The sequence below is a fragment of the Geotrypetes seraphini genome, chromosome 3 (genome assembly GCF_902459505.1).
Source record: "Geotrypetes seraphini chromosome 3, aGeoSer1.1, whole genome shotgun sequence".
NCBI classification, from domain to species: Eukaryota; Metazoa; Chordata; class Amphibia; order Gymnophiona; family Dermophiidae; genus Geotrypetes; species Geotrypetes seraphini.
Genome location: NC_047086.1, coordinates 293,680,320 through 293,698,470, shown reverse-complemented (window position 1 = coordinate 293,698,470; position 18,151 = coordinate 293,680,320). Strand labels below are relative to the sequence as shown.

Sequence of the window (18,151 nt, the reverse complement as noted above, 5' to 3'; positions counted from 1 at the left end):
TTACAGGAGCTTAGTATGAAGAAGGAACTCCATAGTAAGGGTTACAGGAGCTTAGTATAAAGAAGGTTTACAGGAACTTAGTATAAAGAGGGAACACCATAGTAAGGGTTAGAGGAAGAATATAGAGGGAAGATGGTATTACATTTTTGAGAAAAAGCCAAGTTTTTAGATGTTTTTGGAATAGTTGGAAGGAGCCCAGATTCCTAAGTGAGGTAGTAAGATTATTCCACAACTCTGTGATTTCTGAAGGAGAGAGATGCCCCTAATTTTCCCGCATAGATGACACTTTTTAACAAGGGGGGAAGGATAGTTTAAATTTTTGGGTGGATCTGGGTGGATTTTGGTAGCTCAGGCAGCCATGGTTTTCCCTTCTACTTCAACTGAGTGCCAAGGATCCAATCTCTTTGCAAACATTTCAATATCTACTCTCTCAGAATCAAGCCTGTGAGCCGATGTTGGGCGGGAAGGCAGACATGTATGTGTAGAGCGGGTTGTCTTGAAGCTTCAAAAGATTAAAGTGACAGTACACTTTTGTACTGAGCTCCATGGATAACTTCACCCATATGTGAAACTATCTGTCTGCTTTCCCCAGATAACACCTGTTACGGTAAATAACTGTTTTCTCTGAGAACAGCAGGAAACATTACCACATGCTCTCCCACATCACCTCTTAGCTTTTGTATTCTACTGCTTGGACCTGCACAACTGAGGCAGGTTGGAAACAGAGAAACATGATGGCAGATAAAGGCCAAATGGCCCATCTAATCTGCCCATATGCAGTAACCATTATCTCTTGCTCTCTATGAGAGATCCCACGTACATATCCCAGGCCCTCTTGAATTCAGACACAGTCTGTCTCCACCACCTCTTCTGGGAGACTGTTCCATGCATCTACCACCCTTCCTGTAAAAAAGTATTTCCTTAGATTACTCTGGAGCCTATCACCTCTTAACTTCATCCTATGCCCTCTCATTCTAGAGCTTCCTTTCAACTGAAAGAGACTCAACTCATGCATATTTAAATTATGTAAGTATTTAAACATCTCTATCATATCTCCCCTCTCCCGCCTTTCCTCCAAGGTATACAGATTGAGATCTTTAAGTCTGTCCATGTACTTCTTATGAAGAAGACCACACACCATTTTAGTAGCCTTCCTCTGGACAGACTATCCTTTTATATCTTTTTGAAGGTGCGGCTTCCAGAATTGTACGCAATATTCTAAATGAGGTCTTGCCAAAGTCTTATACAGGGGCATCAATACCTCCTTTTTCCCACTGGTCATACTTCTCCCTAAGCAACCTAGCATCCTTCTTGCTTTCGCCATCACCTTTTCAACCTGTTTGACCACCTTAAGATCATCACATACAATCACACCCAAGTGTGGAGGGTGCGTGTGCATACATGTTTACTGTTGCTGAAGATTGGAATGCTGGGCAGCATCTGTGCCAGAGCTCTGTCAGATAGCATCATCCTTCAGTGGTAATGTGTCCTGCTGTCCTTGAACACCTGCTACAGATGAGTAACTGCTTTCTTTCCAACCCAATTAAAATTGGAAAGAATTATACAGAAAGGGTCAAAGTGTAGGAATAAATTAATTCTAAAAAAATTTAATGAAATGGGGTAAAAGTGACGTGAGGGAAAACTGGTGAAAAGACATATTGAGTTTCAAAATGGGCTAGATTGGACCCACAGTTCCAGAGAAATAATCTCCGCCTCTCCCCTCCCCCCCCCCAATGCATTTCTACTGGAGAAGCATTTTTACCTTCTCTTGCATAGAAACTTATAGCGAAACCTAGGGAATTTCTTCTTTCAAACTGCCTCTCTCCTATTCTCTACTCTTCCTCTGCATACCTACCTTCCAGATCCCAAACTGCCTCCACCACCTATAATCATAGACGGTGCAATAGGGTAAGCCACTGCGGCCCTAGCCCAACCAATATGTTGTCCAACATGGCATCAGCAACTAGAAAGCTTGGAGGCAGGGCTAGAGATTTTGTTTTGGCTTCTCCAACCAAAAAGGTGGTGTTCTGCCTATGCTTTTAGCTACCTCAATCCATGATACTATTCTTCCACCATTATCTCCATCAAACTTTTCCTAACCCACAAACTATCATCCCCTAAAACTAACCCTACACTCTCTTGTTAAATGTTGCTCCCTCTCTTGTTTATTGTGAATCAAAGATATTCACAGATACACATATAGGGTCTGGAAAAAATTCCATGAATCGTGCTTTACATCCTTTCCCCAATTTTTTTGATGTGTCCTTATTTTAGCATTCAAGTATAAATTATTTCACTGAATCATGCCACCATCTAATTAAAAAATACTTAGACTACACATGGGGAGTCTCAGAATACCACCTGCCTAATACAGTACAATGTGGTTTCACTCTTCGCTGGCTCATCCAATCGTGCTATTGTTAAATCTTTTTTTTTTTTTGTCTTTTCTATCTTTTGTATTTTTTTCATATATTACTTTTTTCTGCTGGTAATCTAATAGACTGCTGATAATCCAATAAATTAATTTAATAGAAATAAAATATATCTTCATAAATATTCTCCACTGTTTCGATATGTTAGCATTTCATTTCTCTTTCAATTCATTGTATCATTCATTATATAGTTCATATCTCCTTAACGAATTAAGCAACTTAGCTTATTTAATGTTGCTGTTACACTACACCCCACCAATGCATTTCAAATTTCTTCAGGATGGGGAAAGTGCCATAACAACTACATTGCTTCCACCCTTTCTATATAGAAACACCCAGCCGACAGCTGCTGCTCCTGCTTTAGGAAGGCACGGGGAGGAGGGTCGGCTACAGAATCAAGAGGCCGATTTTTATTTATTTATTTATTTATTTTTTTAAAAAGGAATCGATTCAAATCGATTTACCCGAAGTGAATCGGTGAATCGATTCAAATCGGAAATCGTGCAGCACTAGTCCACACATTCACTTCTTGCTACTGTTGGAACAGGACTTCCAATGTGATAGTTTGGTAGACAGTCCTTCAGAGTCCTAGCATCATCAAAGCATCTAGAACTCCATGTATTGCTCATAATCCAATTTGCAAATGTACTTTTGTATATTACAAAACTTGTTCTTTCTATCTTTAATTCTGAAACTAAACAGTTTGCTCTGTTAACTAGACTAATTTTGTTTTGCAATATTTTGTTTCAGCAATTAGGGGCATCAGCTTCTGTAAGTGCTGTGTCTTATGACTCCAATCAGATCTGCAGTACTTCAGCAGCAGCAGCAGCAGCAGTGTAAGTTTGAGGAATTCTTTATTTCTTTATTTATTTTTTCCATTTCTTTATTCATTTTTCCATCTTACATCAAGTGTACAATATTACATCAATTAAATCATATACATCACTTGAAATTCTTTCCTATTATTATTACAACTAGTCTTTAAGCCCGTTACATTAACGGGTGCTAGAATATATGTATGTCTGTCTTTCTTTCTGTCTCACTCCCTGCCCTTGTGTCTTTCTTCTTTTCTTTCTGTCTCCCTCCCTCCTATTATTTGTCTTTCTTTCTATTTGTCTCTCTTTCTGCCCCCTATGCAGCATTTATCTCCCCTTGTCCACTTTCCTGTACAGTAGCCATATCAGCATTCCCTCCCCCTCCATTTCCTTGTGCATCAGCATTTCCCTCCTCCCTACTTCCCTGTGCAGCATTTTCCTCCCTCGGGCTAGAATATATGTGTGTGTGTCTGTCTTTATTTCTTTCTCTCTCTGTCTCCTTAGCCACTTTTTCCTGTCCATTCTCCCTTCTTTTTACCTCCCCTGTGTCCACCACCACCCCTTCACTGCTCCCCTTATCCAGCAGCAGCCCTTCTCCCTTTGTTTTACTTCCCCCCTGTCCATCAGTACCTCTTCCTGCTCCCCCTGTCCAACAATAGGCATCCCTTCCTTTTTTCCCCCTGTCCATCATCACCTCTTCCTGCTCCCTCTGTCTAGCAGTAGGCCTCCCTTCATTTCCCCCCCCATCCATCAGCATCTCTTCCTGCTCCCCCTGTCCAGCAGTAGGCCTCCCTTTATTTTTATCCCCCTGTCCATCAGCACCTCTTTCTGCTCCCCCTGTCCAGCATTAGGCCTCCCTTCATTTTTCCCCCCTGTCCACCACCACCTCTTCATTGCTCCCCTTATCCAGCAGCAGCCCTTCTCCCTTTGTTTTACCTCCCCCCTGTCCATCAGCACCTCTTCCTGCTCCCCCTGTCCAGCAGTAGGCCTCCCTTCATTTCCCCCCCTGTCCATCAGCAGGTCTCCCTTAATTTCCCCCCCTGTCCAACAATAGGCCTCCCTTCCTTTTTCCCCCCCCTGTCCATCATCACCTCTTCCTGCTCCCCCTGTCCAGAGTTTTTTATTTACTCGGATAGAGTCATTGCGGCCCCCCCCACTTCCCTTCCCTTCCCTTGTAACTCGGCGATTCAAGCAGCCTGTGCAGCAGTCTTCACACGCTGCTTCGGGTCCTTCTATTGCCCTTATTTGCTCTGCCGCATCTCTGATGACATCATCAGAGACGCGGCAGAGCAAATCAGGGCAGTAGAAGGGCCTGAAGCAGCGTGTGAAGACTGCTGCACAGGCTTCTTGAGTCGCCGGGTAGGTATTCGGGTCAGCGGCAAGGGAAGGGGGGTGAGCAGCAAAGAACTCCTCTGGTCTGTTGAGGAGGGCGGCCCGGCTCCATTTATTGATTCGTTGGGGGGGGGGGGAAATGCGCTGTGTTGGGGGGAAGGGTAGGCAGACGCGGAGACCGTCCAGTTCGAGAGAGGAGCCGGGGGTGAGGAAGGCCGCCGCAGCTATGTAAATTTTTTTTTATTTGAAAGCCGCCGCCGGGGCCGCGCATGCGCAATTGTTTTTTCGCAACAGATCAGGGAACACTTTTTTTTTAGTGCGCATGCGCGGCCTATTATTTTATTATATTAGATACATATTTTAAGCCCCTCCCACACCCTCCCTTTCCACAATTATTGTAAATCAAACATATCATACGTGTAATATGTTCAAAATAATAAAACCAATAATATAGCAATATATCCCCCCTTTGCGGTTTATAAAAAAAAACACTCACAGTGGGCCAACATACAAAGCTAGTCAAATCTTAAAATCAGAGCATTTCAATTGTATTTATAGATTAAAAAATTAAGTTTCTAGCTGTTCATAAATAAGCCACTTCTGTTCAGGGCTGTGGAGTCGGAGTTGAGGAGTCGGAGTCGGAGGAAATTTCGGTACCTGGAGTCGGAGTCAGAAGTACAAAAAACTGAGGAGTCGGAACATTTATCTACCGACTCCATTTTTGAACTTGGCATACCAATCACGAGCGATTCTTTCAGCTATAGCACCCACTATATACACAGCACAAATGTTGCGAGCAGCTTCTGCGGCCTTAGAACCTTGATTAAAAGCAAAAAGAAGGTGGTGTCGAAAATGCTCATTTCTCTCAATTTGACATTCCATTTTAACGATCTGAAAATTAACCAGTGCTGTGGAGTCGGAGTCGAGGAGTCGGAGTCGGAGGAAATTTCGGGTACTGGAGTCGGAGTCGGAGTCTGAAGTACAAAAAACTGAGGAGTCGGAGTCGGAACATTTATCTACCGACTCCACAGCCCTGCTTCTGTTACATCCCTTCTGGATTCCATTTGCTAGGTGTTCAATCCCAAACCGGGAGTTGCAGAACACTTTTCTGAGCATATCCTCCTCACCTTTAGACTGAGAGCTAGAGCCATATACAGTTTCAATATCTGCAAGCAATCAGTTCAGAAGTCTTTTGAATTGCTCTGCTTCTTTTTCGCTTAAAATTTGGGGGTGGGAGGGGTGGCTTCAGTGCCTTGAGACCCCTTTCCAGGGGTCCCCTTTCGGGGGAAAGGACGCAGTCCCATGAAGCCGGACTACTGCTTCACAGAGAAACTTTGCTGGATCTGTGAAGCCAGCCTGCTGTGTGCACCCTTCTTGGACTCAGGGTCCATTGCACTGGGAGTTTGCTTGCCCACTGACTTTGTCAGTGGTTTAAGTGCAGACTAAACGTGTCCGGAGTGAAACTTCCCAAGTTTCAGGGCTTAAGCTGTGTTTCCCACCTGCGATTGCATGGCAAGGTTCCTTGGGGGTGGAGGTTACAGTCAGTGTCTGGCTGACTGGCAGTCCAAAGATCTTCAAGTCTGGTCATTTGGAGCAGTTTCTGAGGTAGAAAGCTGCTTTGTGTAAGTGCCAACAGGCTGGCACTGCATAGCTGTGAGTAACCCTCCATTATTTCCTATGGGAACTTCAAGGGTGGCTAGTTAAATGTTTTTAAAATCATTTTTCACAGTTTCTGAGGGTAGGGTTCAGGTCCTCCACCTCCCCAGACCCCAAATCGCTATTTTTTATTTTCAGATTTTGTTTATTTTTGATGTTTTGAGCACGAATTTGCTGGCGGTGGCCATCTTGGATTTTAAACAATCTTTTTTTCAAAGTTTTATTTCTGCCTCAAAATCCCTTGATTAGATATAAAATCATTTGGGATTGGCTCCACAGCCCCTAATCTGTTAAATGTGTGCATTGATTGTGCTGTGTTGGCACCAGATCAGCGACTGTGTACCACGTGTTGTGGTGCGCTGGGGAGGGGCCGGGAGTTTCGGATTTTGCATCCCCCAGGTATTCCAGGGTTGGGGAGCCAGCCAGGGTCTGTGACTTCGGGAAAAAATATTACCCAGAGGCCATTTAGGAGTCTGGTGCCAAATACCTGCATTCTGAGTATGGGGGACTCTTGTGACATGGTGCATGTGCCTCAGCAGAGCCCTGCTGTGGTTACAAGGTGTGACTTTTCAAAGGACTTTATTCGGCTCTTCTGGAAAGCGTATTCTTCAGACCCAGTTTGTTCAATGCAGCTGGCGGGTGCATAGGGTCTTTCTCAGCCGGTTACACCGGTGGGGGACATTCCTGTTTGGGAGCCCTCTCGTCTGACTGTGGCAGACCTCGATTGCAGTAGTTTCCATTCATATATAATGCCTCTTCTGTTTCCTGACACTACTTCTATATTGGATCCATCTGATACTTTTTCTGGGACTAGTCACCTCGGCTGCCCTGAGAGTCTGGATTTGGGTGATGACCCTTCCATCCATAGACTCTTTAAACATGGCTCTATCCATCTTTTTATTGCTGATATTCTGAAAGAGCTCAAATTGGATTCTCCACCTTCCACATCTCAGACCTCGGTCATGGACCATTCTAATGTACTGTCTTCCTTTTTTCCATCCCATCTGCAGCTTCTTGGCCTGGTTACAGAACAATAGGATGCCCCAGAAAGTTCTTTCCGGTTCTCTAAAGCTATGACTAAACTTTATCCACTGGCTTCTGATTTTCAGCAGGTTTTTGAGCAACCTAAGGTAGATTCCACCATGGTGCAGGTTATCCGGCACACAGCCATCCCTATTGATGGGAGAGTGATGCTTAAGGATTCTCAGGATCGCAGAGTGGACATTATGTTGAAAAAACTTTTTGAAGTGGCTTCTTCAGGTTTCAAAGCAGCGGCAGCAGCCACTTCTTTCTTGGCGCATGCCTGTCACACAAGATTGCGCAGTGTTTCCTCTGTGGAGGTGATGCATGTCCTCCACTGGTGATGGATGGTGTGGATTATATGGCAGACATCCTTTATGGTATAATTTGAGTTCTTAATAAGGTTTCGGTTTATGCAGTGTCTGTGCAATGGGCTCTTTGGATCCATCATTGGGCTGGGGATGCTGCTTCCAAGGCCACCTTTATTTAATTTTATTTTTTAGGTATTTATTTACCGCCTATCGGTTATCTGAGTGGTTTACAATCAGGTACCCAAGCATTTTCCCTATCTATCTAATGTACCTGGGGCACTGGAGGATTGAGTGACTTGTCTTCCAAGGGCAAGCTTTTTTTTGGAAAAGGTCTGAATGACATCATGACCAGTTTTGTCGAGCATGGCCCAAGTACATGGATTCTCTCGGTACTAGCCCAGCCTGAGCATAGCACTCCAAGGCCACAGGTCTTCATTGAAACGCTGCTACATCGTATTGGCAGTCTTCATCTCGACATCGATGCTCTACATGGACACACTGCATCGAATCAGCGACATACATTCATAACCCATGCTTGTCTCTCTTGATACCAGCCTAACCTCAGCAGAATACAATCTTGTCCTGGACTTGATAATCCACAAAGGACACCACCAGGACGTGATGGCCAAACTGTGGATAATTGGTTGTCATTTTCTCCAGATCTAATGTTGGCTAACAGAGTTCTCAATTTCATCTACTCTCATGTAAGACTTGGCTGGTTTTGAGCAGTATATTCCTTTATACCACCTGCCAGAATTACCGGACTTCGTCAATTGGGAACAATCCACTATGGCTATAGATTTTTTCCATAATTGACTTATCCTGTATGTTGGAGGTGTTTTTTTCATGAGTGTGGACCTTACTAATCCTGGAACACCTCTGCTGCTGCTTTTTATCTGCTTCCAATGAGAATCTATCAGAGGTGTAAAACTTGTAAAGATGGCACTCCTCTTCTACCCATCATAACAACTTGGTTTCGCACCATGTTTAGCTTCTGAACAGAGGGATCCACTCGGGGCATAGAGCCTGTTAAGCTTGGGTTTTCTCATCTACTGGCAACAGTCTCCACTCTAGGTGTAGAGACTATAAGTAGATTACTTTTCACAGTTCTACTCTGCTACAAACACCTGACAACTCTTCACATGTTCCATACAAATCTTCTATTGTGTACCTCATTCAACCGTGGACTTTCAATGAACCCCTCTGGGAGATTCTTACATTGCCTCTTCCCAATCTATTTCAGATGATATGTTTTGAGACCGGAAGATATCTCTTTCCACTGCCATGTCTCCATCAGCGATTCCTCTATCTTCTATATTAGACTTCCACTGTATCATCAAATGTTACAATCCTTATCAAAATAGATTAATTGGATGTTCTCCATACTTTCTTTCTATATTTCCCTAAAAAGTAAGTCAATAGAAGAAACCTCCAATTCCTTTGGTATTCTAATGCCTTTGGAGATCTGGGAGTAGCTGCACTGGAGGAGGAGGCCACTAACGCATCTTTTTAAGGATGATATTATACCTTTCAAGCCTCACTTATATTCATTTTGGTCTATCTGCAAAATTTCTAGACCTTGCATAATCCTTTGATTATTCCTTAGTACTTTGCTGTGACTCCAGAGTTCTGTTTTGTCACTGGTGTACAGGGGCACAAGTTTGAATCCCTTCAAGAATACATCCCTATATTCTAAGCATGCCCTTAATGGCACCTTTTCTCCTTTATTTCCTTTGGGTCAGTCAAGTTTTTTCTCCATTGCATTTTCCTCCTACTGCAATGCATTCTATTCTTCCTTGCTGACATGGAAACATGACGGCAGATAAAGGTCAAATGGCCCATCTAGTCTGCCCATCCGCTGTAACCATTATGTCTTTCTCTTTCCGAGAGATCCCACTTGCCTATCCCAGGCCCTCTTGAATTCAGACACAGTCTCTGTTTCCACCACCTCTTTGGGAAACTGTTCCACACATCTACCACCCTTTCTGTAAAAAAGTATTTCCTCAGATTACTCTGGAGCCTATCACCTCATAACTTCATCCTATGCCCTCTCATTGCAGAGTTTCCTTTCAGATAAAAGAGACTCAACTCCCAGTGCAGCTCCTTGTAATTTCAGGTCATTAAACATTTCAAGAAAGCCATATTAAAATCAAACAACGATCCAAGATGGCCGACGGTCCCGGACGCTGAGTAGCACGCCGGAGAAGACTGATTTGAAAAGTTTCTTTTGGACTGTTTACTTACTTGAGATGCCGAAGAGGAGAGGCCGCAGCGCCGCTGGAGCCTCGCGGCGTTCAGCGGTCCCCTCTTTCGGCAATATTGAAGACCTCCTGCGTCGGATACAGGATATCCCGGCAGCGTCTGCATCCCCCCCGCTGGAGACGCCTCAGAGAGGCGGAAATGAGGTGATCTCCTTGGGGCTAGAAACTACGCTCAGCCCCGACGCTAGGGCACCTCCCCCACCTCCTCAGGTTACCAGCTCCCCACGAGTGGAGGAGCTCCCGGAAGGAGGTAAGCACCTACCCTCGGAGGCCATGAAGAACAGAGAGGGGAGCGTGGAGATGGACTCCCTGAGTTTTCAGGTGAGTCCAAGAAATACCGAGGATTTGGAAACATCAGGGATCATTTCAGCCCAGCAGAAGGATTGCCAGAATCAGCTGATAACCGGTGAGACTATTCAAATTTTCAATCCTTCATATGTTATTGAAAAACCCAGAGAAGTAACACTGGACTCAATCTGGGATTTAGTTGCTGACCTAGCCAAGTCTGTTAAACCCCAGCTTTTGCAGCTGGAAAATAAAATTACTCTTCAAGAAAATGATATAAAAAATATAAAAGTTGAAATTGAGGAATCTAAGAACTCAATTGTGAATATACAACAGGAGTTAAAAGCATCAAAACAGCTTAATGAAGTAATGGTAAAAGATAACACAAGTTTGCGCAGAAAATTGGAAACTTTGGAGAACTTTTCTCGCAATAATAATCTCCGTTTGATTAACTTTCCTAAGATAGCCTCTGTGACACCTAGAGATATGTTGAAACGTTATTTAGTAGAGATTTTGGGTATTCCAGAGGATACATTACCACCATTTACTCAAGTATATTACTTACCAATGAAAACTACTAAATTACCACTTAAACAACAGGAGGATAGTCAACCACTTGATGTTTCAGCAATCTTGGAACTTTCGGACAGAGAGCTTGCATCTCCGGCAACATTGCTTCTTACGGTGGCTCTTGCACCAGATAAAAACTGGTTGCTTAGATTGTACTTCAGAAATAAAATGAAAGAATTTCTTGGACATAAAATATTAATGTTCCCAGATTTGGCAAGGGAAACTCAGAGAAGAAGACGAGAATTTCTTTTGATGAAGCCAGGTGTTATATCTCTTGGAGGGACTTTTTTCCTACGACACCCTTGCAAATGTGTAATACAGTACCATATGAAGAAATATGTATTCTTTGAGCCATTCCAGTTGACAGCTTTTCTGGCAGGAACTCGACTGGATGAAGGGAAATCAAGCGAGGTGTATTTGAATAAATGATATCCTTTCTCAGCTAAGGGACTTTGTTTTCCTAATATTTGAATTGATATTTGTTAGTATCTGTTAATACCTCCGCCTTATCCTTCTTGGATCTAATTTAGAGGACTTGAGCTGAATTTAAGCTTAACATTTATTTTTATTTAGTGGATTATTATGTATTTTACCTATGAGTATTATTTTCTTGCTTTTCTTCAACTTTCTGTACAAGTGGATACTTGATTTATAAAATGTAAAATTTGATAAATATAAAATAAAAAAAAAAAAAAAAAAAAAACATTTCAAACTACCCAAATAGCTATTCCTCTGTACTTCTTTTTCCAAATTTCCAATGACTGCTATGTTGAATTCAAATTTCCGTGGTGGCGTTTTCTATTTTCAGACACACAACATACTTTCTTTCCATTAATGGTCTTCAAGTTCTATCACCACTTTCTTCTCTGCTTCATTTAGTTATCTTTATTTTCTCCGTTCACCACAGCCATAAGGATGGTGAAATGGTTTAGGTGCTCATCTCATAGAATTGTGATTCGAGCCCTATTCCTCGTGGCATTTAAATTTCCCTTAAGATTGTTAGGTTTTTATAACTTCTTTAATTATTCATAGCCCCTATATTCTTGATGGCCTTGACGTCCTCTCTCACTTCTCACACAACCGTTTGCAAAACACCTTTATTGCACAAGCACGCAATGACACTATAGTGTACTTCTGTGGACTCCAGCCTCGGCTTTGGTTGTGAGTTTGGACCCTGAGTTTTCCCTTTGACCACGCTCAAGTTTTGTAAGGTTTCTTGTGCCTCTTCCCATTTCTAAAACTACACTCAGACATACAGTTCTGGAATTGGGATCAAATCTCCAAGTCAATTCTGGTACATACATAATGCCATAGTTCCAGGTCACTTCTGATAAAATACATAATTTTTCTCTTCCTAAAGGCTATGAGGTACATAATCAAAAAACAAATACATCTAAAAACCCGCCTAAATCGGCACTTGGACAATGAAAAAGACAGGTCGTCCAAGTGCAACAGGGTTTTAGACGTATCTAAAACCAGCTTAGGCCTTTTCTCTGCCTCTGTGCATCTAGAGCACAGGTGTCAAAGTCGGTCCTCGAGGGCCGGAATCCAGTCGGGTTTTCAGGATTTCCCCAATGAATATGCATGAGATCTATGTGCATGCACTGCTTTCAATGCATATTCATTGGGGAAATCCTGAAAACCCAACTGGATTACGGCCCTCGAGGAGGGACTTTGACACCCCTGATCTAGAGCAAAAAAGAGCGTTTTTTTAGAGGAATGGGTAGGACGAGAGGTGGGCGGGATGTGGGCCGACCTAGACTTAGTCCAGCAGGTTGCCTGGATGGAACTTATACGTTTTGACTTGGACCAAGTCAAAACAGGTATAAGTTCCAGATAGGGCTGCTGAGCTGATCACAGCTGCCACAATCAGCTCAGCGGCCCAGGCAACCCGTCCCCCCTACCCTCGTAATGATTGTGGCAGGAGGGATGCCCAGTCCCTCCTGCAAACACCCCCCTCCAAAAGTTCAACACCCCCCCCCCGGACACCCCCACCAGGACCACACCAGGACCTCCCTCCCAAACCTGGTTTAGTTGGCCGGCCGGCTCCTGCTTGCGTCCAGCCAGCAGGCCCGCCTTCGCTGGAATGGTGGGCCTGCCTCTTAATGGTATATCTTGGGATGCAGCAGGGAGGGGCCTAAGGGCCTGATTAGCCCAGGTGCTTAAGGCCCCTCCTGCAGGAAGAGCCTTAGGCTCCTGGGCTAACTGGAATCTTAGGCTCATCTCCCAATGCATTCTGGGATGCACTGAGAGTGGCCTAAGATTCCGATTAGTGAGATCGCCTAGGCCCCTCCTATAGGGGATGGCCTAAGGGATCTGGCTAATTGGAATCTTAGGCCACTGGTAGGGGTGAGACAAACTTTTGTGGGAGGGGTGTCAGCAGGAGTGACTGGGCATCACTCCTGCCGTGATCATTGGGGGGGGTTGCGGGTGTCAGCAGGAAGGACTGGGCATCCCTCCTGCCATGATCATTTGGGAGTGGGTTCATGGCAGGTGTCGGCAGGAGAGAGTAGGCATCTCTCCTGCTGCGATCATTCGGGGAGGGGGGGTTCATAGTGGGTGCTGACAGGAGAGTGGGCCACTCTCCTGTCGTGATCGTTTGGGGGGGTGAGTGGTTCTATGATTCTCTAACTTTCACTTATGACAGACGCCAATTAGAGAATCATGCTTCTAGGTGGACTGGTCCCTCCCATGCCTAAAAGGTCTTATTTTGGGCGTTTAGGACTTGGACAATTTTTTTTTTTCGGGAATAGGGCTTAAAAGTAGACGTAGTGACAATCTGGGCAATTAAATTGATGAACGTACAGGTAGGCCATTCTCAAAAAAAACCTCACATTTTGGACATTTTTTTTCAAGAATGGACATTTCCCTGCTGCCTACTTTGGGCACCTAGGGCCTTAGGCTAAAAGGGGACTTATACTTTTTTTTTAATATTATGCTCCTCCACGCCTTTTTCTGTCTGCTTATCTGCTTCCATTGGACTATACAGTGATACCTTGATTTACGAGTGCACCGGTTTGCGAGTGTTTTGCAAGACGAGCAAAACATTCGTAAAATCGGCGCTTTGAAAACCGAGTGTGCCTTGATTTGCGAGCGGTGCTCCCTGCGATCCGGCACACCCCCCCCCCCCCCCCCGCTGTGACCTGAAATTCCCCAGACCCACCCGAACAGGCTTCTTACTTCCATCTGGGCACCGGCACCGGCATGTCCTATGCGTTGGTGCCAGTGCCCGAAGATCTGCCTCCTCGTCTTTGCTGGGCCTTGAGCATCTGCGCATGCTCAAGCCCTGTGAGTTCATGCTCTCTACAAGATTCTCAGAGATCTCCGAGAATCTCGGAGAGAGTGTGAACTTGCAGGCCTTGAGCATGCGCAGATGCTTAAGGTCCAGCAAAGAAGAGGAGGCAGATCTTCGGGCACCGGCATCAACGCACAGGACATGCTGGTGCCAGTGCCCAGATGGAAGTAAGAAGCCTGTTCAGGTGGGTGTGGGGGATTTCAGATCGCGGGGGGAGGGTGCCAGATCGCGGGGTGGAGGCTGCCGGATCCCCCGGGGGAGGGAGCCTTCAAGGGGAGCAATGCCGGCTCTCGGGGGGGGGGGGGGGTAAAGCAGCGCCGCTGGCCTCGGGGGGTGGGGGTGGGTGGGAACGTATTAAGCGAGTTTCCCTTAGTTCCTATGGGGAAACTCGCTTTGATATACGAGTATTTTGGTTTACGAGCATGCTTCTGGAACGAATTATGCTCGTAAACCAAGGTACCACTGTATTTATTTCTGGCTTTCTTCTTCTGTTTACAGCCATATTTTGTTTACTCTCTTCATTTCACTTTTCCTACCAATTCTTTTGATTGGGAAAAGGTCCTATTTCTTCTCATTAGCATTCCAATGTCTGCTCTCTTGGTACAGCCTTTAGCCCGATATTTCACAGCAGAGAGGTATCCTAAGGGCTGCCTGACGGTGTGAAGAACTGGGTTCAAATCCATCTTGAACTTTCACATATGTCCTCCAAAATTTGCATATTCTGCTTTCTAAAGTTTTCAAACCTTACTGTTTTTTGACAAGAGCATTTCATGCTGTCTATTTCCAGATCAAGTTTCAAGTTTATTTAAAATTTGATTAATCGCCTAATCATATATTCAAGGCAATGTACAATTCTAAAAACAATTTATGACAGTATACAGGGAAACAAAAATTCATATAGCAAAAGCATGACTTAAAAGACAGACGGGACCAGTATAGGATGGAAATACAATAATTGAAGACACATGAGACATTCAAGGAAAACTAAAAAAGGAGGGTGTGGTTTTTTTTTCTTAGAAAAAAAGAAAAATAGTTTGACAGAGTTTTACAGTCAAAAGCATCATTTTTTATTCAGTCCCTTCTCAACTAGTTATTCAGAGTAGTGAGGACACAGAAGGATTGAGAAGACCTACAACAAAACATAAACACACTCGAGGAATGGGCTGCGAAAAGGCAAATGAGGTTCAATGTGGATAAGTGCAAGGTGATGCATGTCGGTAACAAAAATCATATGCATGAATACAGGATGGCCGGTGCTATACTCGGAGAGAGCCCCCAGGAAAGAGACTTGGGAGTACTTGTAGACAAGTCAATGAAACCGTCTGTGCAATGTGCAGAGGCGGCGAAAAGGGCAAACAGAATGCTAGGAATAATTAAGAAGGGATCACAAACAGATCTGAAAAGGTTATAATGCCGTTGTATTGGGCCATGGTACGCCCCCACCTGGAATACTGCATCCAACACTGGTTGCTGTACATGAAAAAGGATATAGTACTACTCGAAAGGGTCTAGAGAAGAGCGACAAAAATGGTTAAGGGACAGGAGGAGTTGCCGTACAATGAGAGGCTAGAGAAACCGGGCCTCTCCTCCCTTGAAAAGAGGATACTGAGAGGGGACATTCAAGATATTGAAGGAATTGACTTAGTAGAGAAAGAAAGATTGTTCATCCTCTCCAAGGTAAATAGAATGAGAGTGCACTCACTAAAGTTAAAAGGAATAGATGCCGAACAAATGTAAGGAAGTTCTTCACCCAGAGAGTGGTAGAAATCTGGAACGCTCTTCCAGAGGCTGTTATAGGGGAAAGCACCCTTCAGGGATTCAAGAAAAGGTTGGATAAGTTCCTGCTGGAACAGAACATACGCAGGTAAGGCTAGACTCAAATAGGACCCTGGACTTTGACCTAAGGGCTGCCGTGTGAGCGGACTAATGGGCATGATGGACCACTGGTCTGACCCAGCAGCGGCAAATCTTATGTTCTTAACTAATTCTCCTTTGTTTTCTTTTCAGTATATATTATGTAAAGAACTGCTTCTCCTTTGTTTTTCTTCCATTAGTTCTGTTTCCTTTTAAGACATTCCAGAGCTCTCACACAGCCCCCTGGCAGAACTGTTCATATATGTCTTAATCTTTAGTCAAATAGTCTCTCTCTTCAGTTCTCTGCTAATGTCCATAGTACAATATCATTAGTTTATTTTAGGTATTTATATACCGCCTATCAAAGTTATCTAAGCAGTTTACAATCAGGCACTCAAGCATTTTCCCTATCTGTCCTGGTGGGCTCACAATCTATCTAACTGCTGCTCCTTGTGACCCTGGGCAAGTCACTCAATTCTACATTGCCTCAGATACGTTAGATAGATTGTGGGGCAATGTAGGATTGAGTGACTTGCCAAGGATCACAGGAGCAGTGGGAACCATCTTTTTTTTCCCTCTCATATCCTGCTTAAGAGGAAACGATTGTGCTTTCTGGGATTTTCTCATTTGGCACTTCTGTATGTGCCATTTTTTTCTCTTCCCCTTTCTACTTCTCTCCTTGAGTCCTTCTGGCGTCTTTCTCATCAAACTCAGACTCACCTGCTGTTATGAGGTTGTCTCTTCTGGTTAGAACCTCCCTACACATTGATATTCTTCCCTTAATATCCTTTCCTCTCTTGGAAGAGAGGTTGTATGCTTCTTTTTATTCTCGTTTCTTTTTCTTCCCTTACTCCACCTGCTCGAATAGGCCTTTTGAGTGGACACCTTCCTATTTGTGTTTTATTTCAAGGCCAACACTCCCTCCATCCCATTTCATCAGCTAGGTAGTCCAACTTGTAAGAATATCCTGCCTGCTTGTCCTTGGATAAAGCACAGTTACTTATCGTAACAGGTGTTATCTGGGGACAGCAGGCACTGGGGACAGCAGGCAGATACTCTCACATCCCACCCACCTCCCCTGGTTGGCTTGTTCACTTGGACATAGAACTGACAACCTTGTGAGCCAATGTCATGTGGGAAGGCACTCAATGCATGCATGGTGTGGGCAGTCAAGGCTCGTACCAAGCTCCATGGATGACATCACACACATGTGAGAATATCTGCCTGCTGTTCCCGGATAACACCCGTTACAGTAAGTAACTGTGCTTTATCCAAGAACAAGCAGGCAGCATATTCTCACAAGTGGGACTCCCTAGCTGATGAAATGGGATGGAGGGAGTGTTGGCCTTGAAATAAAACACAAATAGGAAGGTGTCTATCACTTTAAGTTTAGAAGCCTTGACTGCCTGCACCATGCATGCGTTGAGTGCCTTCCCACCTGATGCTGGCTCACAAGGTTGTCAGTTCTATGTCCAAGTGAACAAGCCAACCAGGGGAGGTGGGTGGGATGTGAGAATACTTGCCTGCTGCTCCATTATTCTTGTAACTTCTCCTGGAAATGACCAGAATTCTCTCTGTAATTATCCTGGAAATGTCCAGTTGTCTCTTTTGTAATCCGCCCAGAACTGCAAGGTTGAGGCGGAATAGAAATCAGTAATGTAATGTAATGTTCCTGGATAACACCCGTTACGTAAGTAACTGTGATTTATCCAACCCGTACAGTTTCTTATTAATTAAAGCAATACCCTGTTTTTTGCACTATAATATTGTCAAAATCCAGATTGCCCACAAAACTGATGGCAACTGAGCCAGTGAATAAATTTGGCATAACTTGATGTACCAGCTGTTCTTCTCAGAATAAGCAATATATTGATTGGCAGTCTTGAAAAAAAAAGTGCTCAGAACGTGAATGAGGTAGCAGGTAGACTTATGCCTGTTCGTTCTCCTAGAGCAGTGGTTCTCAACCAGTGTGTTGGGACACCGGTGCGTCCCTTGAAATAATTATAACTGGTCCCTATTTCTGCTTCTTGACCACACTACTGCCATTGATCCCAAATAGAAAGTTGCAGGTCTGCTGTCCATATGTTATGGTTTTTATATAGTTTTTGAGTATTTGCAGAGTTTTGTGTTATTTCACAGTATCTGGCAATAAAGGAATAGATGCTGGCATTGTAATCTCGAAGCAGGGACCCTAGATCATTTAGTATTTTATTGTCCCTGTATCATGGCCTTTTCGGAAATCAATTTGGTCTCAAATAAATTCTTTATTAGAAAACCATGTAGCATTATCATATGATACAATTCTGTTTGGTATATCAAT

At 44.0% G+C, this 18,151-nt stretch overlaps 1 protein-coding gene across 1 annotated transcript in view; it reads left to right on the top strand.

Annotated features, from left to right (window-relative positions):
- Positions 1-18,151, top strand: part of EIF2AK2 (eukaryotic translation initiation factor 2 alpha kinase 2) — a 219,518-nt gene that overhangs the window by 82,231 nt on the left and 119,136 nt on the right. Inside the window, exon 8 of the mRNA XM_033937032.1 lies at positions 3,183-3,268. Coding sequence (XP_033792923.1) covers positions 3,183-3,268 — 86 coding nt within the window. The remainder of the gene's footprint in view (positions 1-3,182; positions 3,269-18,151) is intronic.